General features: G+C 40.4%; 1 protein-coding gene across 1 annotated transcript in view; it reads left to right on the top strand.

The window, feature by feature from the left end:
* The window catches only part of adgrb3 (adhesion G protein-coupled receptor B3), a gene marked incomplete at its 5' end in the record, with an annotated part of 67,962 nt that extends 43,139 nt beyond the window's left edge, over window positions 1-24,823 (top strand). Inside the window, 15 exons of the mRNA XM_071522438.1 lie at window positions 313-439; window positions 1,497-1,600; window positions 1,813-1,915; window positions 11,585-11,735; window positions 13,706-13,775; window positions 14,278-14,344; window positions 16,180-16,265; window positions 16,619-16,717; window positions 17,159-17,330; window positions 17,792-17,887; window positions 18,769-18,808; window positions 21,097-21,776; window positions 21,924-21,959; window positions 22,886-22,990; window positions 24,400-24,823. Of these exons, the coding sequence (XP_071378539.1) occupies window positions 313-439; window positions 1,497-1,600; window positions 1,813-1,915; window positions 11,585-11,735; window positions 13,706-13,775; window positions 14,278-14,344; window positions 16,180-16,265; window positions 16,619-16,717; window positions 17,159-17,330; window positions 17,792-17,887; window positions 18,769-18,808; window positions 21,097-21,776; window positions 21,924-21,959; window positions 22,886-22,990; window positions 24,400-24,588 (2,125 nt within the window). The remainder of the gene's footprint in view (window positions 1-312; window positions 440-1,496; window positions 1,601-1,812; window positions 1,916-11,584; window positions 11,736-13,705; window positions 13,776-14,277; window positions 14,345-16,179; window positions 16,266-16,618; window positions 16,718-17,158; window positions 17,331-17,791; window positions 17,888-18,768; window positions 18,809-21,096; window positions 21,777-21,923; window positions 21,960-22,885; window positions 22,991-24,399) is intronic.
* Between the last annotated feature and the right edge of the window lie 808 nt (window positions 24,824-25,631).

The following is a 25,631-nucleotide window of genomic DNA, read 5'->3' as shown; positions in this document are numbered from 1 at the left end:
TAGTGTTTGTGTTTTGATATCAATTGTTGCTATTTATCTGCGTATAGAGAATCAATCAGCACCGGTCGGCGTTGGACAGCTCCGTGCGTCCTCCCCCTCCTCTGTGTCTCTGCCTCTCTATCTGCTAGAGCTGAAATGCTGCTTGTAGCCTAAGAAGCCGTGTCGATGTGTCTATTCGCTTTTTTTTTTTTATGTAATAGTGTATAGGGCTGCACAGTTCGTGATAAAAATCCGGACCGATGTCGAAAAGCCATGTCAAGTCGTGCTTCCGCTGGAATTAAGCGTCTAATTGCCTCTGCCTTCTTCTTGCAGGAACGATTCTTGGGGAACCTGGTCCACAAAAGGATGTAAAACGGTGCTTACAGATGCATCCCATACAAAATGCTTATGTGATCGTGTATCTACCTTCGCCATTTTGGCTCAGCAACCAAGAGAAATAGTAAGTAGGCTATTGATTTGTTATTCAATGTAGCTGGTATAGGCTAATGTAAGGAGAAATGTAGCCAATGTGCAGGTTCGGATGGGAATTTAATCTCGGGTGTGCTAATTCCATTAAATAGTTGTTCAATACTAAGGCTAGATTGTGGTCTTTTTTCTAGTTTGTACATAGATTTAGATAACTCTGTGTGCATGCGCGGGCGTGTGTGCGCGTGCGCGTGTGTACGTGCACGCGGGAGGGTGTGTGCATGCTGATGCGTGTGTGTCAGTGTCTCTTTATCTCATCAATCAATGGGAATTCGGTCTGGATTGATGATTAAAGTTGTGAATTCTTAGAAGATGTAGGCTTTTTAACAAGGCTACTGAACCAGGTTGTGAGATCATGTGTGGAAGCAGTACATATGTCAATTAGACAACTGTAGGGGAACTATATAATTCCTTAACAAGATAAAGTAATTACATTTGAGAACATCTTTACAGTATAGCTTCCCAGCATCCAGATACATTAATAATCAAGCAAAAGAAAGAGGAAGCTACTGTATATCTACTTTACTGTCAGGCCTGCATCATTCACTAGCAATGTACAGAACAGCCTATATGAATTAAGCCATAAAGATACTGATTTGCTCATGGCTGGTGTATATAATGTGTGTGTAAAACCACAACTGCATACTTCTTATGAAGTTGTAAATTGTAGGCCTGTATAAGCACAACTGCCTTGAATAATTTCAAATACGACTGGCAAGACAGATGAAGACAGAATTGACTGTAAAAGTCTATTTTGTTGAACTTTATCTTATGTTTTCTTTTTAGTCTTCATTATTTTATAACACCATTTTCAGTAGGGATGCATGGAAAGTTTGGGGAACAATATTTTTTAACGTAATGATCTATCTGCCCACTCATGCACCTCAAACCTCACAGTATATTAAGGAATCCACTGTGTATTATTCAAATTGGCTGTGGTCGTTTTGGCTCTGGACAACAATAAAGGTTTACTGTATGTACCACATCAAACCTCCCACTGACTGGTGTGTCTTGCTCTGTCTCCTCCACAGACCATGGAGTACTCAGGGGTCCCATCTGTGACATTGATAGTTGGCTGTGGTCTGTCTTGCCTCGCCTTGATCACGTTGGCAGTGATCTATGCTGTGCTATGGAGGTAATTACGACACATTAGATCATAACTGGATGGTAAACAATTCACTTATATGATTTATAGATGTTTTGTGCATTTATAATATTCTCTTTGTTTTCTGATCATTGTCAAGACATCCTAACTGGAGACAGAAAATGTAATGTCAGCATTACAGCTGTGAAACTGTGAGAGGATTTGGATAATGTATTGAGTCATTTTCTTTTTTATTTCTTTAGGTATATTCGATCTGAACGGTCTATCATCCTACTCAACTTCTGCTTATCCATAATCTGCTCAAACATATTGATCCTTGTTGGACAAACACAGACCCACAATGTGGTAAGTGTCTATTCAGCATACTTTACTAAATGTAGAGTTCTAATGGCTGTTTTGTAATCATCAGAGGATTTAACTCAGATCTGCATCAGGGCAGTGGTTCAGTGGAAAAAAGTAAACCAAATAATAATCCACTGTGGCCTTGTCCAAGTTTGAATAGAGCTCACTTCATCTAGTACTCTTCTAAACATCTACTTTGGACTACTTTGGCTCTACTATTTCTATTGCTCAGCCACTGAGAGCATTGTTTATAGAGCAGTATATGAAAATATACTGTAACAGCTGTATGGTACAGTATTTATGATTTTCCTGTTTATGATTTAACAGACAGGACAGCGCTGGGAACTCGTATCCATCTAGCTCACCCTGGTCATTATTTTCACTTGATGGATTTTACTTTTGTCTATTGCCAAACGTCCAATCCAAAAAATAGTGTCTTGGTTTTCTTACATATGTATGCCACAAGTTTATGCCAAATGTTGGCTCTGTTATTGGGAGTCTAATAACAAGAATATAACAGCATTATTATAGCCTCTTTCAAGCAAAAATTTTCTGTGGGCTCTGCGCTGATAAGACATACATATTTCAAGCAAATGGAATATAAAGAGTTTCTAATGCCTCTATAAGATGTAGATCTACTTTGCTCTGGCTCGGGACCATTAGTCTTTAGTTAGGTGTTACATTGTCCTCTGGTAAACTTGAGACAACCCCAATCTGTTGGCACTGAGACAGTGATGATCATGAATTGCAATTAAAAGTGAGAGGCCATAAAGAAAACTAAAAAATGAGCACAAAAAGGACAGTCAAATCACTTTGAGATGAAATATTGATGCTGGTTTTATTGCCATAGTTCGAAGCAATGGCACAGCAATCATTAACAAGTCAGCATAGTTTAGCAGTTAGGAGCTTCTTCAGTGTATGGGAGTGTGTAGGATACAGCCATGCAGGGAGGAGGAATCCACATAGGGAGACATGATGCACAGGTCAATCAAAGCCTAATGAAATTATTTTGCTGCCTCCCTGGAAGTATCCTCTAATGGTGACAATAAAACCCAGCTTAAGAGTTGGGTTGGAGGCTAAAAGCAGCTCTGTTAGTTAGATTTGCTGTGCAGCGTGCATTACTGAAATGACTTGGAGCAATCATGGAAGGATACGATGAAGCCGTTTTTGCTCGGATCTCAATGAGAAGTGAAGTTCAGATCTAGTCAGCAGGATTCAAAATGCCAACCGCCACAGTTAAAGGAACAACTGCTTTCAATAAATATGTATCACCGCCTTCCTCCAGCTTTGTAACTGGCCAGTAAACAAGTGGCTAATGTAAAAGATTGTTTGGCAAACAGTAGTTGGGATTTACAAGCTGCCCACACAGATGCCCTTCTCAGTGAGTTGGCAGCACTACAGAATGACACATTGCCCTATTACACAGACATTTTATTTTACAGCCATATCCTCAATATACCTGTACCTTTCTGAAGGGTCACACAGCATTGGGGAGTTTTTTTCTCATCTCATTAGGTAGTGCTGTATCTGTTCCTTAATCCGTGCTACTACTATTTCAGCCAATTAACAAGCCAGTGTTTTAGTACTGGATCATGCTTACCTTGCAGCAGCCATAGATTTTAGTGCAGTTCAAAAGTGCGTCTAAAACATTGCCAAGAGCCTTCTAAAACACCAGCAAGGAGTTATGTCACATATTATAAAATATGCGGGTATTCCATCAGTAAAAATACACTGTTGGCACAGAACAGTACGGTCGCTCTCATTGTGTTTATAGATATGATTTGTAATGGGAAGAAATGGGGTTACCAGCAGTTGGGGCTGACTTTGGATCAGACACTATTCACATGCATTGCATACTAATAGTGTGTAGAAATCATGACCCTGACCCCATATACATTTAGGACAATTGTTCCCATGCCCTATGAAAAATTAATAGTGAAATGAAGAATATGAAAACATGCTGTCTCTGAAGTGTGCATTGGATGCACTTTGGAGTCATCGCAATTTCAATTCAGTTCCTGAAGAGGCGATAGATGGAAGAAAAGCTGTGGGACTTAGATGTAAAGTAATTATTACTCATGTACTGGTGGATTGATCCTTAACGGCTATAAATATGGATAACATTAGTGTTATTTTATAAGTAACTGTAATCATTCAGTGCAAATTGCATTGATTGTTACATTGACTTTTATCTGATGAATCTTGTGAACCATCAAAAGGCTGCATTCACACGTGACAAGTTTATCTGCTTCTGTGCTAGCCTAACAGATCTGACATGTACTAGTATCCAAGGCCATGGATGCACAAAGCTGTAGGCCATTTATAGTGTTGAGTTGATTTGAAGGCTTGTCAGATTTAATCAAGGCCCCCGTCATCTCCTGTCTTGATTATGAGGACCACCACTTAACATGGAACACTCACTGCTAATAAGATATCTGTCTCTGAAATCTGCAAAGCGATTAGGTAGTTTCCAGAAAATACCCTAAATTCCACTGACATACTGAAGATGACATTTCAGTGTCTCTCAAAGTGAGTGGAGGAATCTACTACCTTGAGTGACTCACAGAGAGACTTCGAATTACAAAACTCTCTAATGGGCCAACATTGTCAAACCATACCGTACCATAACTACTCTAATGCAATTCTAAAAGCTAAAGATGCAGCACCACTTAAAACTTAAAGACTTATTTGGAAAAGCATCTATATGGTAGCAAACTTTATGACATTCAATTAGAGATCATTATGATTGGATTAAGAGAAACAACCTTAATTTCATTGTATTTTTAATTAAAAACAGTGAATTTAGAATACGTTTTATGGGCCCTAGACCATAGACACTTGAATGGAAAATGCCAAAATCTGAATTACAGTACAATTATATAACTATGCTAGAATTTCGCCTACTTCTTCTTTCTCACTCTCCTGAAGAACTTCCAGTGTGAATGTTTCCATTGGAAAGAGACCAGGCCAGCTATGCCAAGCCTATCAGTGCTTACAGTAAAATGCATTGTTGTAGGTCCAGTCAAGTTAGTAGTAAACTGCCTTTGTCTTGTCTCCATTGTGCTTTAGCTCTAAAGCTTCCAAGACATATTTATTATTAGCTCTTGTGCTGTAATAACGTTTGAGAAATATTTCAGCTGTTTGATTAGACATAGAAGCCAGTGTTTGAGTGGTAGGCCGGCAAGAGGAGAAAACATGGCCCATGTGTGGGTTTAATTGCCATGCTGCCTCATACTGCTTCATTTTTTTTTTTCTCTGTCTCTCGCAAGAAGTGTATATAATTGGCTCCGCTGTTTACGGATTCAGAGTTGCTCATTGTCTAATAGAAATCATCTCTTTGTTGCTGAGGTGTCCTTTGGGAGCCGGAAGTCAGTGAGTCGCCTTTGCTTCTGCTTTGTCCTCTGTCTTTGTTCATCTTGCTTTATGGCAATAAGACAAACAAGAGAGGCAGACACAGTTTGGGTTGGCAGTTAAGGTAGACTGCTAGAGATTATTCCCATGACATTGTTTTAGCGTGTAATGAATAATATGGTTTAAATTAAGGGGGGTGGAGGTCTAAGTACCCATGCTCTATGTCAGCCTGTCAGTGTTTGTCTCTGTACTCAGTGTCCTTCCACTGTTCAGAGAAGAGAATGAAAATAAACGCAGAGCACCAGCCGATGCTGAGCTATATGAAATGGTAATGATTGGCTCTTAACATGTCATAAAGTCACATCTGTTGTTGTTTTAATGTGCAAATGAGAGGACAGGAGCATTGTCACTACAGACTTCACCCATTAGATGTTTAGGCACCTAAACCCTTCAGGGGATTAGAAAGTATCACCTTTTGTTTAAATACTGCATGTCATGTATCAACACAGATGTGTTATCAAAGCAGATTGCTGTCATCGAAATTGAATATCCCTGTATTCAAGTAGAGATTGAAAATGTTCCATTTAAATACAGGGATTGGGCTTGGAGTGTATTTTTTGGACTTGTGTTGCATGCTACCTACTTGATGCATGCTTTCTTTTCCTCTATATTTGAAAATATGTCAGAATTTTTAAAATAATACCCACATGGTGCAACTGAAATGGTAATACAGGCAGGGAATACATTTACACACAATACAATATACACAATACAGTGGTAATACATTTGCCTTTGAGCCAGTAAGAATGGTAAAACAATCTGAAAAATAAAGTACAATATGCAAGATGCCAAGGATAGAGAAAGTATGTTCAGCTGATGCAATGTCTTTTAAAGAAATGGGTTGTTACTTGTTACTAAATCAATTTCAATATCTCATTTTTTATTTATTTTAAATTATTTTCATGATATTGAAGCAATGTACTGTATATATAAATACATTATGAACCTACTGCATAAAAACATTATAGATTACTTTATATATATGTATATGGTTGATGTATTATATATACATTTTAAGCAAAGAATGGAAATGGCATTTGCATATTACTACAGTGGAAGCAGGTACATGTTGATACAAGGCAGAAAAATATAAAAACAGGCATGTTGGAGGTCACACAGTCTTTATAACAGAATAACTTAGCAATACGTATTCCTCCTGCGCTGAAGATTTGGCAGCTTGGACTTTGCTCTTGAACTTTAGAGTTTATCCTCCTCTCTCCCAGATTCTAATTCACTCTCCCTATGGGGTGTTTGTTTGCTGGCCATGGAGGGGAGAGCAGCCCTTAACAAGCCTCCTTGAGATGTAATGAGGTGAAGGGAGTCGTTTTCACATCACTCCTCTGAAGTCTTAGAGAGCTCAAAATACCGCCAACCAGGTTTAAGTAATGAGGACAACCCGACCTTAGCGTCTGCCCTGTTTCACCTTGTAGAGTGCATGCACACACAGATACACAAAGACACACAGGTACACACAGACACACTCTCTGCAAAGTCCTCCTGGTGTTTGTATGATTCTAGTCTGCCTCTTCCTCCTTTCTCTGAACTTACACACTCTACTTAGAGTAACTACACTCTACACTTTATAGGGATAGTGTCTTCCAAGCCCAGCAAGCTTGACCTCCATTACAATGAGGTGCAGGAAGCAGGGATTTGATTTATCATGTGTATTCAATTCAAAGATTAAGCTTTAACACTGAATGGTGGGTGAACAATTTGAATATAAACAGAGGCAATACCAACATACAGTACATGACCCATTATTAGGTGCAGCACCTCTGTAAGAGGCTCTGTGTCTTCTTTTGTTTGTTGTTTGTTGATCTGTTCTTGCATAATGCTTTTTGCTATGCGCAGTGCTTAGGGGAATTACAGGAGGCGGACCTTAAATGGAGGCAGACCTTAAATGGATAGGAAGGACACTTCCTAGTGTATCGTAATGTTTCTTTTGGTACACCTAACATGGCTTCTGTACAGTTTTGATAATTTTGTCATGTAAATGAACATTGATTCATGTGTGGACAGAACATGAGACTCAGAAAGTGAGAATGTTCATCACAGCTGCCACTGGGATGTTCATCCAGATGATGTCGTTGCCATGGTAACACATCAGCTGTCTGACTCTCATGCATCAAATCAACGCCGATTTCCGTGACAACATCATCAAACATTCGGTGGCAGCCATGGTAAGTGTACCATGTACCAATGACCATTCAGGAGTGTCGATTTGAATGGGAATGAGTTCTATCAATTTAAATTGTATGGGAAGTGCAGAGCAGAGCCCCAGAGCCCTGCATGAATACTGTGTGCACTCATATACCAGGCAGTACGGTAGAAGTCACTCAAGCATGAGCCAGCTCTACGTTGGTGCGCAGTACATTCACATACCAGGAAGTAGCTCAGTGATTTTCTAACTGTAGTCGATGCATGAATTAAATATTTTGTTCAGTGATTCTCTTAGTTCCAACAACACTGTGCTACCACAGCACTTTGGTGTTAACAGGGGGATTTTTTAAAGTCACCATAGTTTCACTCCAGTCATGCATATACCTTCACCCCCATCCTTCTACCTGAGCACCTAGAAAGCTTGTTGCTTGATTTTAAAGCTTTACAAGGTCTACTTTTGCATCTACCATCACATTCTTACAAAAAAAAACACTCCTCAGCAGTACAAGACAATATATGCCGTGCAATTGATTCCCTCCAGCATGTAAATTCACAGATCACACAATTTTTTACTGCAACAATAGTGAAAATATTAATATTACTATTAAGTGAAAATAAGTCAAACATTCTACAGATTAAGTCAGTTTTCAATTCAATAATTAGAAAGGTTTCTAAGTTGGAGATACTGACAGTAAACCAGACTTAAGTCTTTATAAGACCAATGACCTGGGGCTCTAAGGAAAATAATTGAATCAATCAATTCATCCTTAATTCTTAATTCTAGGAGGCTGTTCTTAGCCTAACAATGTGGCAAGTTGAAATCCCTTTTCACTTCACTTCAGCAATGTGTCACTGCTCCTCTCTTCATTCTGTTGGTCTTCACTGCAATATGGAGCAATGTGTGCAACAGTTTATGCCAATTAGGCTTTGAGGCTCTGACTATTTGAGAAAGCATTAGGACTTGGCTCAGACCTCTTAGCCGGAGAGCAGCCAGGCCGCCGCGAGACATGCTCAAATTTTCAGCCCTGACCTTAAACTCCCATTATTGAACTGTCTTGAAGAACAGCCCTCGCCACCGCCTACCCCACCTTCAGGTATATCTACGTCAGCTCTGCAATCTTTTAATGTAGTCCCTTCCTCAGTTCCTCTGTTTCCATGGATACTGACACAGTGTGCTCAACATCTCCCGGCATTTGCCTTTCTAAAGGGCAGTGTGAACTCACTTCAACCAATGTTATCATAATGTCCTTATACCTTCGTCTCTTTTCAAATGTGGGGTACATGCTTTTTATTTACAAGCTTGTGTAGAACTACTGAGGCTGATGGATACAGATTCTAGATAAATGAACCATGAAACATAACGGTTGCATATGACCTGTTTCCGGGGAACACGGCAGGATCTATTTTCAGCATCCTGGACAGCACATGAGCAACAATATAACTAGACTTATTCTTACATATAAGTCAGTATGGCTATATGACAGCCACACACGCCTGACAGGCAATTACTGTTACAGCTTATACAAGAGAAAATAATGAGTTAAATATACTGTAGCTGTCACTCAAACATACCATTTGTCTTTGTTGGTTTTGCCTTCCATTAGGACTCAAATATGATCATCTCCTTCACTCAATGAAGGGCAAAACTCTACATGTTTATGTCAAATTGCTGTTGTACCAATTCTATAATAAGAGCTCCCTCATTGATTTGTCATGGTTCAGTCCAACACTGATCACATGCAGCACAGGGGAAAGCTGACATGCAGTTCAATGAATTTGAAATCCGTCTGGAAAACGGCAAAAGCAACATTTCAGAAGTAGGAGATAGCGCAGTCAGAGTGGAAGTAGGTGCAAATGACATTTTCTTATCAATAGCTTGCCAATTAATTTAGGATTCATTCCTCAAAATGTGTATGTGTGGTATTTCAACAAAAGCTCAGTGGTGTCTGCACCTGTAATTACCACATGGGCAGATGGCAGTGATGTCATTAGCATGCCATAAGACAAAAGTCTTTCACTTAGTTTTAATTTAGAATCGTAGTGCATTTCAGTTTCTTTTCCTATGACCCATGAGACATTTTATAGTACTTCAATACTGAACACTATAAACTGATACAAGTGAGAAAGGTAGCTGTCACAATAGACCATAATGTTTCAGGAGATACAGGTTAATATTTCTAGTTATTTTCAGCACTACAAGAAAGTGTTTTCAAATAAGCATTTAATCTTGTTGACCTCTTGTTTTCTTGTTTCCAGCCTTAGGAGAGTGTTGTTAATGTAGACACACATTGATTGAATTATCCTTAACCATGTGAATAGAGTGGCTTCATTCCCTGAACAACAATCCCGGAACAGTCTAATTACATCAAAATATTCTGAAAGTGAAATTGTCCATATTGCAGCTTCACTTGATGTTTCAGGTGCAAACATTAACACAGAGGATCCTGATCAAGTTCAGGCTGTCTTATGAGCTGTGTTATGATGTGAAATTCAGTTTATGATGTCAATGGAAATGATCAATGTATCCTATCAAGGTATCAGTGGTGATTATAGTTTGTCAGCACTACTTCAAAGTTTGGCATTAAAAAAATGTCTACAGCCCTGCCAGTTACAATCAAGTATTCAACAAAGACAATACAGAGAAGTGCGTCCTCCCACGCTCCAAACCAGCCACTTAACAAGGCACAGGTGCTCTACAATACTGGACAATTATAATGGAAAAAGGCACCCATAGGCCACTTCTAACAGGACTAACCCACAGACGGGGACAGAGCACTCAACAATTACAGCACTAATATTTTATTATGAAGGGGCAGGAATAAAATGTTTTGGCATAACAGGCACCTGGGCATAGAAATAGCCTATATATACCTTTGTCTATTCAACAGAGACATTATATAAAGGATAGAATTGATATATATGCATGTAGTATAGACTACGGTATAGACACACATACTGTATATACTGAATGTGCATGCACCCATGCGTTCTGAAAAACAATTGTTAACTGGATCCACACTGGCGTAATGAACATGCCTCGTGGCTGTAGGTAAACAGAATTTCATATTTCTCAGGCATGAGGTAATGCAGGATTACTGTCCCCCATGCACCCCATGAACGCTACAGGGGATGGATGGATTTAGTGTGGTTTTCTCAATGGGGATGTAAAGTGTACGGAAGATCTCACAGTATGGCGTGGACGCCCTGGGATGAGCTGATACACTTCAATCGTTCCCTCTTTGTGCAGTATCACTCAGATTACCACAGCTTCACACTGCAAATAATCAGCGGCCCTGAACTGAAACAGCTTAATCTCTTCTTACTCAAAAATGTCAGTGCGCATTGACAAGATTCTTAAGGATACTTCTTTATTTCTAATCCTCTTTTAAACAATCACATTTGGAGATGCCTTTCTGCGGAACAATGATGGACAAGCTAATGAAGCCGAAAAATGCCGCTCCATTGTCAAGTCCAAATGCAATCTCTGCCGCCTCTAATGTGCACATTCTGTATCAGCTGAGCAGCGTTGTGGTTTGTTACCCTCCTCTCTGTGTAAAACAGTTGACCTTGGCTCACATGCCTCCAGGTAGGATCCCTAGCATACTAATGAGGGTTAGTGCAGAGGAATGCTACGCCACGTCTTTTTGTGTCAGCTCGCCTGGCTCTGATCTTTAGTACTATTGCCACTTCTGTTGCTGCAGTCATATGGTGCAAACTGACACTTTGTTTCGCTCACTGCACAGGATAGTGTTATATTAGCTGGCCAGGCAAATGCTGTTGCGGTTGCAAGAAAGGTCCGAGGAAATGAATGAATGAGAAATATCAACACAATTGACACATTTCAGCAGGGGGGCCTCCTGCTCAGGAATCTGTACTTGTGGAATTTGATGGAGGAGTCTGCACTTAAGTTGCAGCCGACTTAAGTGCAGACTCTGATGTTATCATGTTGCAGCTCTGCATTCACTAAATTAATTTATATATTAGATGTTTTAAGCAGCAAAGTCTATTCTATTCTAGTATGCTTCATTTCTGTCAAACTGCAGCTTTCTTCGAGCCTAAATAAACATATCTCCTCCTGTCCTTTGCTCCATGTGTCAATAGGGCGTCTGCATCATGACGACAGCCTTTCTGCACTTCTTCTTCCTGGCATCGTTCTGCTGGGTCCTGACAGAGGCTTGGCAGTCCTACATGGCCGTGACAGGGAAGGTTCGGACCAGGCTCATCCGCAAGCGCTTTCTGTGTCTGGGATGGGGTAAGCAGCGTGTTTCCTAAACCTCTCCTTTATCTCTCACCATACCTCCCTACTGCCATTTTGGTTTCAAGATCTCTTTCCAGGGTTTGTCTCCATGTTACTGTATGTCTTTTCCCTCTACTGTTCTCCTCCTCTCTCTCATTTGCCATCTGTGGAGCGGCTGGATCTTCATCCTGTCAGGTTCTCTGTCGCAATGCCTTTGTGCTGCCTTCAAACTATCTGAGGGTTAGATAAATGGACTGGCCTTGGGCAATGGAGGAGGCTGACCGGGGCGGTTCTCCCACAGCAGTTTGCAACGACCTTATGTCTGATAAATAGTGTGTAAGCCAACCATTTGGACTACAGTAGAACCTCATTTATCTAAAACCCCTGGGAATGGGGTTCAGGAGAATGAAATGTTTGCAGAATTGACATGTATTTAATTTATATACTAAAGCTTGGTTTAATAAATGTACAAACATACATATTCTGAAATGCTTTGTAGAGACTAATGTTCAGTCGGTAACTTGAAATGGTTTAAACTGCATGACTCACAGAGGAAACACCAATAATAATGTTGCATAACTAATTGAATATTTGCTGTATTGCCACACTTTTCACTCCTGGGCATTTATTAGACAGGAATGCCTGAGGTTTAGATAATTATGGTTCTACTGTACATACATGCAAGGATGTGCATTGTATGATCCTTGTACTTCTATATCACATCATGAAATTATAAATTCATTACAGTTATACATCAAATGGAAATCTTTCAGTGTGCACACATTTCTATCAATGAACACGTTTTCACACAGACAGCAGTTAAGCAGTTAAATTCCTATGTATCAATATTCATATAAAAGATTTTAATCTTGTTTTTCATTTGATAGATGTCACTCTGAATCCTTGTCCAAAAGGCTCTTACTTGCAGACTTCAGAAATCTCTCCTTTAAAAAAAAATCAATTTGATTATGAAAGAGCCCACACTCATTCTTCTTGTTACCTAGCAACAAACAAGGCTCTCTTAGTCATTGCAGTGGCACTGCTTGCTGGAAAAAAGTAGAGACAGGAAAGGCTGTTCTCCGATGATATAGATGTATGAAAAGACCATAACCGACCATCATTAGATGTTTAGTAAAATACTGATTTTCTCATGGGATGACAGCGAGAGCTCCATTACATAATATGAACTATTTTGCTATAGAATGGCTTAAAATCAATATTACCATATTGTAGTCCACTGTACAGTACCATCTCTGTTCATACACAACACATAAACATTTTCAGAATAGATTTTTGAATGGAGATACAGCACAAGGTACCTATGGTCTCTCGTCTTAATTCAGCCTGTTTGAAGTGCAGCGTCTTGGCCAGGCTGTTGCCTGCATGGTGATTTATGACATGCTTGTGTACACTAGGCACTCTTTACCTCTTCAACACTGCAGACAGGCACTGGATGACCACAGGGTCCTCACCTTCTGCCTCCAGGAAACTGATTGCATCAATAGCACCTGCCTGCGCTGCTCCAAGAGGGAGGGTGTTAATATTCTGAGCACACTCCAGCGAGGACAGAATGCAACAATCCATTACATCAATCCATATTGAGAAGGCATAGAGCAAAAATCCCTTCATATATAAGGGTGGGGAAGGTGGCGGATCCTTTGGTTTTCTCATATGGTAGCGATGCGCCGCTGCCGTTTCGTCAAAACGCAGTGTAGTTTGTTTTCTACTGCCACTTAATGCAATATGTTGATTGAAATTCTGTGCAGGCTATATTGAAATGCACAGAGTTGATAGTAGTCTGTCAGAGGGGTTTTGTAATCTTCCAACTGTAGCTTCTAATGGAGTGAGTCTAGCTGCACTTCGTTTAATGACTGGAAGGCATGGGAGCCTATTTATTCTGTATAGAACTGGGCTTAAGTTCCCCTCAGTTTTCACAAGTAACTAGAACTGTTTGAATAACTATTGATTTTTTTTCTCTTTTAAAGGATTACCAGCCTTAGTGGTTGCTGTTTCAATGGGATTCACAAAAACAAAGGGCTATGGGACACCCCTGTAGTAAGTTGCATATCCTTTTTGTTTGCTTTTTGATTTACTGTTATTATTCAGTGTGCATGCAGTAGATTCATGGAAATAAGTGATGATCAAATGCTTCTGCAGTACTATGCTTATCATAAACAGTGCCATAAACAAAGACCCAAATAATGCTTTGAACTTAATGTGTCTGGTAGTTGGATTTCTATTAGCTTCCTAGCAATAGTAATGATGCAAATGGCTTTCTAACCCAACCTGACGCAAACCAGATCAAATTTCAAAAGAGCGCGACATGGCCCCAATTTCTTGTGAGTTGTTTCCCTGCTGGATACCAAATGCATAAACAGTGCTTAAAATCTCTTTAGCATTTTATTACCCTGTGAAACTTTGGAAATAGAACTACAGCATATGGCACTACTCCCCTAACAATTGAAGAGAATACAATTGTATACTGGTGTGCACCATTAAGTTGATGGATGTTAATTTGTTGGTGGGAGTTTACTATGTTCACCTGCTCTCCCTGCAGCTGTTGGCTGTCTCTGGAAGGTGGGCTCCTGTATGCCTTTGTTGGACCTGCAGCCGCTGTCGTTCTGGTATGTTTCTGTCATCAAAACGTCAAGTTCAAACATGTTGATAGTGAGAAGGAATGCAATAGAAACAAGGGATAACCCTTTACTGTCCAGGTCAATTATTTAGAGGCATGGTAATTACCAGGAAATCTCTAAATTTACAACACAGAACCATGACATTGTCAGTAATACAATCAAGTAATATCTATTACTCCTTTGTCCTACTTAACTTATTTATTGTAAGACAGTAAATCATCTGTATCCAAAAACATTGGCAGATAGCTAAGGAGGCTTGACTGAATGATCAGTGACCTGGTCTTTTGATCAGACTTGACTGAATGTTTTTATAATTGTGTTGTTCAAGAATCAGTGTAGTGGTGGGTCAACGAGGAAGAGTTTTCAAAGATCTGATTTCTATACAATAGCTCAAACGCAGCTCCATGGCCTCTTGTATGACTAAGTCGCCCCAGCACTTGACACTGTTTAGTATGATAAACACTTGAGGCATCAGAAAATCTTCACAACTGTTTTCACCACAGGCATTGATATTTCTGTGTGTGAACTAGTTGTCCTGTTTACCCCTAATTACATTTTAACAAAGCAATATCAGGAGAGAAGCGGCTCTCTTGATTAAAACTTGCATAGCTTGGAAATAATGATTACAGTCTTGGTGTCATTAAATTTATTGAACGCTGTAGATAGGATGCATGCATGCTGCTTGTTTTCACACAAGGCAGGGCCCATATCAAACCATAATGTAGCATTCTCAAAGGTGTCATGTTGAAACACCACTGTGTTGCATGTGAACAAAATGTTGCAGTGAAAATGGCAAACAGTAGCGAAAAAAACTCTTAATTTAAAAGTGAAAGTAATGATAGTGTCCCATCAAGCAATGTGCTCAAGCAATGCCCTCTCATTTACGCAATGGTGCTCCATGTTCTGGTGAAGTTATGAGCTGGATATGTGTTAGATTTGTTCAAAAATACTGGGACATTTTCATCACCTTGTGTTTACGTTGTTGCACAGAGAAAATTACATCAAGAATGTGATTATGCAAGTCTGTGTCAGAGGGACAGAGGACACAGAATATTGAAACCGATTTTCCATCATCAAACCTCTGTTCTGTCGTGGGATTTGAAATAATTTCAAACATTAAGAAAGTGACAGTCCCAGTGTGAACAGCAGCTACTGAAAAACTAACCAAGTCTTAGTGTGCTATGGCTTTCATTTGGGCTGAACCTCAGAGGAGCACAAACCAATCTCTGCAAAAATGACACAGAGGAAACAAGCCACTGCAGTGAGAATGAAGAACATACTGCTGTTATCACTTTATTGATACTGTAACATCATAATCACACAGTACAACTGTTTCAAAGTGACAAGGCTTGTTAAATAAAAGGTTACCAAAAAGTATTTCTGTAAATACTTGATGTGCTATTTTCTCTCAGCTAGAGGATTTGATAAAGATTATAGTGTTGAAGAATTTTCTATGCCGCCTCATCTGCCTCAGTTTTCCATTAGTGTAGGCACAGCTAACTCTAGGAAAAGGTGCCTTTGAAAAGACAAGTGATTCTTGTCAGCCAGATCCTTCCTTAAGGCTGTTGTGTTGGGCTGAGTGTGCAGGGCATGCCTCATCTATTGGCTGAAATGTCACAGCGATGAGCAAACAATACAAAGCTAGAGGTCAGATGGAAAATCGAGAAAAAAGTGCCTGCAAGCTGATGACATCAATCATTTATTCCCTATGGAGGATGCCTCACTGTAACATCCAATAATACATTCAACATTTCTGGTGAAATGAGCTTGTTACAGCTGATGAATTGAAAAACTAATACTCCTGCATTCCTCCCTGCTGATAGGTCAACATGGTGATTGGCATCCTGGTGTTTAATAAGCTAGTGTCCAGAGATGGCATACTGGACAAGAAGCTGAAGCATCGAGCAGGGTATGACAGCACATTCTCGTTAGTACCTCTTGTTTTTTCTTATCACTAAAATTCCCACTTTTAACCTCACAGTAAAAATATACACATCCTTTGATTCTTTTTTTTCCATATGGAGATTTAGACCCCCTTTTCTTGCTGTTGAGAGGAAATTAGAAGCATAAACATAAAGAGGTCAGATCTCTCTCGGGAGCGACATTGCAACGTATTTCTTTGGCAGAATCAGTCCAAGATGAAAATCCTTGAAACACCCACATATTGGCTCTTTCTGCTGTGCCTAATATGGCGGGGAAAATTTAAAGTCAGGGTAGCGGTGCGGGAGTTGTTTGTCATGTTGTTGTTTCTATGTCCCACAGACAGATGAGTGAGCCGCATACAGGATTAACTCTCAAGTGTGCCAAATGTGGTGTTGTATCAACAACTGCTTTATCAGCAACTACAGCTAGCAATGCGATGTAAGTGCCTATCAATGTCTCCGAATCAATACGATGACGCTACAGGGAGCCTGTGCATGTACAGCGTGTCCACCTCTACAATTTAGACTCTCAGACCACTGCAGCATAAGCTGATGTCCCAGTTCCAGCCACAGCCAGAGTACATTAGACTTACAGTAGAGTTTTACAGAGGAATAGCTTATACTGTACTACATAAAGACAAGCGATTTTACATGCTTATTGAGCATTTGTCCGGCTTGATGGCTTGTATTCCCCTATCCTAAATTCTTCAAATATGAATCATGCATGCTAAAATGCTGCTGGGATTATGGAGTGAAAAAGCCACGATGGGGATAATGTATATTGGATGGCGGTGCAGACCTTATTATTCCATCTATGCCCATTTACCTGCTTTTATTTCCTCTGCTTTTATCCCTCTCTCTCTGTCTCTCTCTCTCGCAGGGCATCCCTGTGGAGCTCCTGTGTTGTCCTACCTCTGCTGGCGTTGACCTGGATGTCTGCAGTGCTGGCCATGACAGACAAGCGCTCCATCCTCTTTCAGATCCTCTTCGCTGTCTTTGACTCGCTGCAGGGTTTTGTCATTGTGATGGTGCACTGCATCCTTAGGAGAGAGGTAGAGGATGGTTTGACTTCTGTGCTCTTTGTTCACTCACCCTCTAAAAATACACTTAACCTGGAGATTCATTGGTCTAACCCTTCATTTGAAATATTACTCAATCACTGACTAAATCCCAGATGGTCTGATCATGTGCTTATCCATTTAGTATCACAGGAACCAATTGAACTTGTTCCTAATCTTAATCAACTTTATCAATTGTAAGTGCTATAGGTTCCTCTTGTGCTATAACACAAGAGTAAATGGAAATGGTTTTATTATATGTAGCATGATTTCAGGGTCACTGCACACTCTCAAAAAGTACAATATCGTACCTTCTGTCACTTGACAAAGCTCCTAATAACAAAATGTGCAATGATGAACTTTCTTCAGAGTGCATGTCTTATTTTGTCTAAACCATAGGCGATATACAGCATTATGCATGTGATAAAAGACTGACAGATTCTCCCTGTCTTTAGGTACAAGATGCTTTCAGATGTCGGCTCAGAAACTGCCAAGACCCAATCAATGCTGATGCAACAGGAACCTTTCCTAATGGGCATGCTCAGATAATGGTAGGCACCGTTATCCCCAGTTATCTGTAACCATTAGATCCTCTTTAATTTCACTGGACCCAATGTTCCCTGGTTATTTATGATACACATGCATACCTCCTTGCTCTCCACTGACCTTCATTTAACTTGTGCTCTTGATGCATTTTTTTTCATTCTTTATTATTCAGTTTAATATGGCCTCTACTAGATGAGGCATTGTTTCCCATAGGTTCATAATTGTCCAGATAACGCTTTGGTAAAACTGCAATTACATGCATTGTAGACATTTGGCCCTCTGATAAATTACAACAGTTCTCTTTGGTTTTCTTAGGCCCTAAGCCCAGTCCGCTATTTCTGTTTGATTTAACTTACTGTTCATGTTTGCCATGTATCCCTCTCATTTCCCATGCCTCTCGCAGGGTAATAGAGGACTGTTCTCTGACTGACCTTTGAAATGGGACACCAATCTCTTCATCTAGCACAACGCCACTGGCACATCATAGCAATGATCCGCCATTAGTATTCTAATATCACTCAGATTGAAATAGTTTTCACAGTAGCAGAATGGTGTCAGGGCCCCCTGGTTCAATGCAGTCATTAGCAGCAAGCACAAAATGTTTTCCAGCTGCTGTTGTTACTGCTGCAATTGCAATTTTTACATGGATGTTTCGCTGATATATTGTTAGAATGAAGCAGAGAAAAACTAGACCGCTGGCTTTGTATTTTCCCGGTGAAGCACTGAGAAACAGTATCAAAAGTTTATTGAGCTTAATCTGGCTATCTGGCTAGATATGGATGCATCTATTTTTGTAGATAAGCAGTATACAAACAGTATAGAATTATTTTTAGGATTATTTGTTATTTGCGGCAGTACTGATGATTTGACTGTCTTGCACCTACAGACCGACTTCGAGAAAGACGTGGATATCGCCTGCCGATCAGGTAAGGAACAGATGGTCTCTTTTTAACAAAGTTTCTATCGCTTTGCCTTTAAAAGCCCAAAAGAGGTTGCACAGTAAAAAATAGCTCTGGTTACATAACAACCAACAATCCCCACAGGAGTTTTTTGCAGTTATCAAAACACTGAATTTCATTTGAGAACAAAACATCAGTGTAAAGAGAGCTGCTGGATATTCACTTTATTTGTCGGATATACCGCGTTGTTGAAATTGAAATGTAAGTGAAAACCATTAAAACAGGAGTGGGTCTATGTGTCCTGGAAAAGATTGCCATAAATGTGAATAACAATAGCTTTTTCCATCATCTACCAGCGACGCTGTGTGATAATGTTTTTTCATTAACATGTGGACACATGGAACAGGCTGTGATCATACATAAGAGCTAATGTGCCTGATTTTGTAAGGGTCATTTCTGATGGGTTCTCTTTTTATTTGCTAAATCATAGAAATGGGAAAGTAATGTTTGTTGGGTCGATTCCTTCCTCTAGTTCTTCTGTACCTTTGAGCCACATTACGTATTGATAAATGAGTCTGTGATTTAATAGTAACGTGAAGAAATGTTTCACATAAGAGCTCCTAAGAGATTGTGCTGGTTATTCTCAGTGACAAGAAAATGACCCGGTGCAATCTACAAGAGCAGCTGGTAATGCTTATGAATAGTGGTGGCAAGTTGCACCAGTCTGGGGCCTTGTCCCCTTCCAATCCCCTCCAAACTAGAAGAGAACAATCTAAATGGATCTGCTGGGAGTCACCAAGTTGACCATTATTCAGAGCTCTCAGAAACACAGCTTGTTAGGGAGGAGAGCGGCTGTCTGACCATAATGCTCCTCTGGCCCACATTACTCATGCTGTACACTCCCTCAGAGCAACAGTGGAAACACCCCATACAAAAAGGCAGAGCAGACAGGTATCATTCATAAATCATAGCCAGATTCAGACTGAAATAGAGCTGCAGTCGTAGAGATGCACTTAACAGATTACTCTCTGGACTCACATAGTTTGAATTGGTTGCTTAAAACAAGGGATTATTGTCAATCCCGGCAAAAGGAATATTTTGCAGCCTCACACCCTACATTATGTAACAGTAATAAATTTGATCAAAAGCCCACTTCATTATGAATTCTAGTTCCCTTGACCGATAGACACTGTCTCCTGTGGCCACTCTACAGTAAATTAGGTTGAAACAAAAAGGCTAGTGGTAGATCTTTGTATCCTTGTAATCTCCTTGCAGGCCTTTTGTGAACAGACAAGGTAATCCCTGCTGATTCATGAGGCAAATATTAAAATGCCCAGTGGTGGAGGGCAAAGTGTTCTTATAACCAGAGGGTATTCCTGATCAGATAGCCAGTGTTTTCTATTTGAATATTTGAGGCTTTACAAGGTGATCATTACCAAGTTAAGACAAGTAAACATGTCATCCACCACGAATGATGCAGGCAGCCCTTGGACCAATCAGTAACAAGTAAACAAACGTTGTAGTGCCCTCCTTAGGCCAATCAGTGTAATTTTGAAAATGCCGCAATGGAGTAATGACACGCATCATTCTCTGAAGTTTCATCAAAATCCAATCAGTGGCGTCCGAGATATTGTGTGTGATGGACAGACCGGGCCGATCCATATAGTCCTATAGGGTCTTATGTCCCACCTATATTAGGGGGGGACATAACACAGGGAGGGATCATCAAAGTGTAAACCAATGGGGCATCAGTTAGGGAGAGCAAGGCAGTTTTATTTGATGGGAAGGGAGGAGGGGTGGGATTGTTAAAAAATCTGTGATTTTTATTGGTTGCAATTTTTATGTAAGCCTCTTGGTACATGATGAAGTCACCACTAAAGATTTTCCATTTTTCAGGAAATAAAAGTAATGACATTTTGATATATAAATACAAGAAAATATTTTTTTTTGTCATAAATTGTCAAATAGGTGCATGGTGTGGTAGGTAGAATGCGGTAAAAAGGTGAAAAAGTCTGGAATTCAGTGTGACTTTAGCAGCAGACAGAGTCACCTGTCTCTCCAGCTGGTACTTAGTACTCACACAATTGTGTCCTTCCATCTAGTTGTAATGTTATACTCATTGGATATTTACAGTTATTTGTCCTGTCAGTTCATTATTATCTATACAGTACAGAATCCTTTGAGAATTGTCCTGTGCATATTGATTTGAATTCTCTTGTTCTTTTGGCCTTGCACTGGATAATCCCAGGCAAACTCTGATGCCACTCGCATTGTGGAGTATTTCCCACTAATCCTTGCATCACTCTGCCCTGCAGCTCTCCACAAAGACATGGGCTCTTGTCGCGCCGCCACCATAACAGGCACCCTCTCCCGCATTTCCCTCAACGACGAGGAGGATGAGAAGGCCCCTGAGGGCCTCAACTACTCCACGTTGCCTGGCAACATCATCTCCAAAGTGATCATCCAGCAGCCTTCAGCTCTGCACATGCCTTTGGGAGTGGGTGATCTGGGAGAGCAATGCATGGCTGACAGCAACGCTGACATGCGCCGCACTGTTTACCTGTGCACCGACGACGCCATGCGCCAGAGCGACCAAGACATGGGCGGCCATGACATGGAGGGCCACTCGGCGCAGGGCCAGATGATGGAGACAGACTACATCGTCATGCCTCGGGCCTCAGCGGCGGCGATGTCGGGGTCGGGGAACATGCCCACCCTCCTGAAAGAGGACAGCAAGATGAACATCACTATGGATACGCTGCCGCATGAGAGGCTGATGCATTACAAGATGAGCCCTGACTTCAATATCAGCCCATCAGGCTTGGACCACATGAATGTGAACCTGGAGCAGCAGTATCCTAGCGCTCCGGAGCACATGCAGAACCTGCCCTTTGAACCTCGCACGGCTGTTAAGAACTTCCTAGCCGAGATGGAGGAGAATACGGGGCTTTCAAGGAGCGAGACAGGGTCCACAATATCTATGAGCTCCTTAGAGGTACATATGCTCAGGTGTACGAATCTCAGAGGGTTCAGAGCTGCTTTCTATACTTAAACAACCTGTTAAAATGTATGGATGTAGTGTGTACACAACTTACTAAATTGATTATTTAAAATCTAATAACCTCATGTTTTGTTTTTACAGAGAAGAAAGTCACGATATTCAGATCTGGACTTTGAGGTACGTAAACAAATTGTTTTGTTTTGTATTTTTTAAGTATATGCATCTAGCTTTTTTATTCAGAGAAAAGCCATTTTTTGCAGTTGTGTTTGTCATTTGATTTACTATTACTTTTTGTGGCACTTAAGCTTATTGGAGTTACACAGCCTTGACTCCACAAGATTTATTGATATGCTGTGTAGTTAAGGTAAAAGCAAGGCTGTCAACTGACAAACAGGGCAGCAGTTCTCATCTACATTTTGTCCTTCTCCATCTCCTACATCCATTAGCTATACGTTAATTTCCAAAATGTATGCTTTTAAAGTCATTTGCACATTTCACATCTGATTTTACCACTGGTTTCAACAATGATTATATTGGCTTGCAAACCAAGGAAGTAAACACATAATCAAACCCCCTTTGACAGGTTTCAGCATTTCCTTTGCATTGTTTAATCAGGCTTTACTGCATATATAATGTACAAACTTACAAAGTAAAGGAAACGTGTAAAATGAAGGGTTCTGGCAGCTGTTAAGACGTGGTCTGCATTTTCTTAGCTTGGTTTAGGTCCACGCAGAGTGCAAGGTTTGGGCCAGGGTTTGACTACAACACCTGAAGCAGGATTTCTCTTACATCAGCAAAATCGAAATTAAGGGAATTGTCATGGAAGAATTATGCTGAATCCAGACACTCTAGCCGATGCAAATTAAACAGTTCTGGAGGCTCGCAGTGTCCCAACAACCTAGCTGAACACATTATGTTGGTGTTTCCTTTATTTTGGCAGTTATGCGTATATATGCAGAGACAAAAAGATTTGTTTCAAACCGGGCCTATCAGTAAACTGCCATGACACACTAACAAATTGAACAGAGTTGGAGGGGGTGGAGGGGAAGATGCATTTCCATTATTGGCTTTCAATACCAAAAAAAAAACCCTTGCCATTGCAGAAAGTCATGCACACCAGGAAAAGACACATGGAGCTGTTCCAGGAACTGAATCAGAAATTTCAAACCCTGGACCGATTTCGAGACATACCAAATATGGGCAGCATGGTGAGTAACAGGAAACCAGGGGGGTGGCTGTCAGCCAATTAGAGAGAACGGCATCCAAATACCCTGTTTATATATCCGGTGCAGGACACATAATGTGTGATTGTGCAAATGAGCAGTTATCTAGCTAATGTATTCATGTGGAAGTGAAGCCTGCTATACCTAGTGGGCTTGCCAGCAGCTGGCGGGTGACTAGAGTGGGGGCTAGTGTGGGGGCTAGAGTGGGGGCTAGTGTGGGGGCTAGTGTGGGGGCTAGAGTGGGGGCTAGAGTGGGGGCTAGTGCGGGGGCTGGCCCCTCCGCACTGAAGCATTTTCTCCACAAGGCCAGTCTTAGGGAAGGAGGACCTTTGGTAATCCAGTTGCAATAGAGTGCATCCATTCCAATGCAAGGCCATGAATGCACTTTTATTTACATGCATATTTATCTACTCAGCAACCCCATCATTATTCCATTAATGCATGGCAGATTATTTAATCTATCAACATCTATACAAATATTACCTTGAGTTTGCTATTCACTTAGTGTAAGTGTGTGTGGGGATTCTTTTCCTGTAAATTCTTTTGTCACATTGGATATAGAAGTCATGTTCTAATGCAACTTATAGGTTTCTTCTTAATTCTTCCTGACCCTGCTGCAAAAAAAAAGTCCAATCACCCGTCTCCACACCTGGCTGGAGCTGTAGACAATGGGGATGTCAGGCTTTATCCATCTCTCTCAGACAAGCGGGAATGTTTTCTGTATTGAATGTAACAAATAGAAATTGGGCTGGTGACCAAACAGAGCCACACTATTGTATGTGTATAGACACTGTCAGCTACACAGCAGCCTTTTGGCTGCATGTAATCCTTTTTCACTCACATTTCAATCACCCCCACAGCACAATGTAATTTGCCGCTTGTTGCTTAGTTACCACTGCAAAGACTTTTGTATAGAAAACGATAACTACATCCTCACTCCCCCTTTTCCTTTTTTTCCCCAAATGAATCTACTGCAGAGCTGACTGCAGACATTAGTAACCATTTTATATTCTCTGACTGGGAGCAGCTTCTCTCCCTTATTTGCTATAGAGTCTGTGGGACTGTCAGTGAGAGCACATTCAGATGAATGGCTCACAGATGAAGCCCATATAGTCTACCAGAGTTTCTGGGTTTGGGGAAGGCACAATCCACTACGACTCCATGATAGTAGTGTAACCATGTTCACATTTAATACACTACCATTATCTTTTGTTATTTGATGCTTTTCATAGCATTATACCATTATTTTCAATTAGCAGGGGTTAGGATTTGATGCAGTACCCTTTTCAAATCAAGTGCCTTTAGGGGGCAATGTTTTTTTGAAAATAAAAGTATGAGTTTCGCCCTAGAAGATGTCATGCTACTAATATCACCCCCTCGGGCCATGTTCACAGGACAAGGCAATGCCAAACAAGAACCCATGGGAGAGCTACAATCCAGCCTGTGAGTACCAGAATTACGCCACTATGAATGTACTAGAATCTGACACCAAGGACTCACTGGAGATGACGCCTGCAGAGTGGGAAAAGTGTGTCAACCTGCCCTTAGACGTCCAGGAGGGAGACTTCCAAACGGAGGTCTAAAGGTGGAAAACTAAGAAATGCAAACTAGGAAAGGAGGAGAGAGGATGTATTTTGCACTGAAAAAAGCTACAGACTTTTCTAACAGCCTTGGCATACATATCTGGATAATACGAGTGTGGCAGGGACATTATGTGCCAATACAATATAAGGACTGAGGAGAGGGAAAAAAGAAAAAAGGGAAAAAAACATCAGTGTTACTTTTTGTATTCTCACTAGTGTACTTAGTGTGGGGCAGCCTGGTGTACAATATTTACCATCATGTGTTTCAAAATATCTGTTGAGGAATTGGCTAAAAAAGGTAATCTCTCTAGATGAAACCTCAAAAAGCAAATGACATGCCATGTCGTCCCAGCTTCGTTGGGTCTAGTTTTGATTTCATAAAACTGGACCCGGGAGCACAATGTATATATTTATGCAGGTTTTTAAAAAGTTTATAACAGTCTGTTTGGCCATTACTACACTTTTTACTTTATAATATAAAACATGGGAGGCAAAGAGGATTTTTTCTGTCATATTAAAATGAATGTTTGTCAAGCTACATTCTTCATTGCTTTAAATGCAATAAAGATAATACTCACTTTTATATAAATAATATATTTCACAACTTTAATACTGCAGAATCTGCTTGAAGGATCCCAGCAAGCTCTCTCATCTGCAGCTCTGTATAAAATATTTAAAAACAAAATGTTGTATGGTGTAAATAAACTTTTGTCTACATATGTTTTACTTGTGCCAATTTATTTTAATGAGAAAAAAATGCCAACCTGATCAAAAGTTATAGCGAAAAATGTTAACATTTGAAAAGGAATGTAAATAAAAGAGGAAATATGTTCGTACTGCTTCAGAGGTTGTGTCAAGTTTATGTGGTTTTATTGCTTGTGAAATGCATTACTCACTGTGCATGGTTAAGAGGAATCAACCAGATCCTCTAACAATGGGCTATGATACTGAGTATGAAATAACAGCTAATCCTATGGGAGTATTAAGGGTGAAATTTAGGAAAATTAGACATCACTGCATTCAGTGGCCTAAGGTAAACACAC

This window comes from Centroberyx affinis, unplaced genomic scaffold (assembly GCF_046629955.1).
Source record: "Centroberyx affinis isolate AG114_WGS23_722 - 3 ecotype Tasmania unplaced genomic scaffold, CSIRO-AGI_Caff_v1 ptg000987l_1, whole genome shotgun sequence".
In the NCBI taxonomy this organism is placed as follows: Eukaryota; Metazoa; Chordata; class Actinopteri; order Beryciformes; family Berycidae; genus Centroberyx; species Centroberyx affinis.
This window is presented reverse-complemented; position numbering and strand designations above follow the sequence as displayed.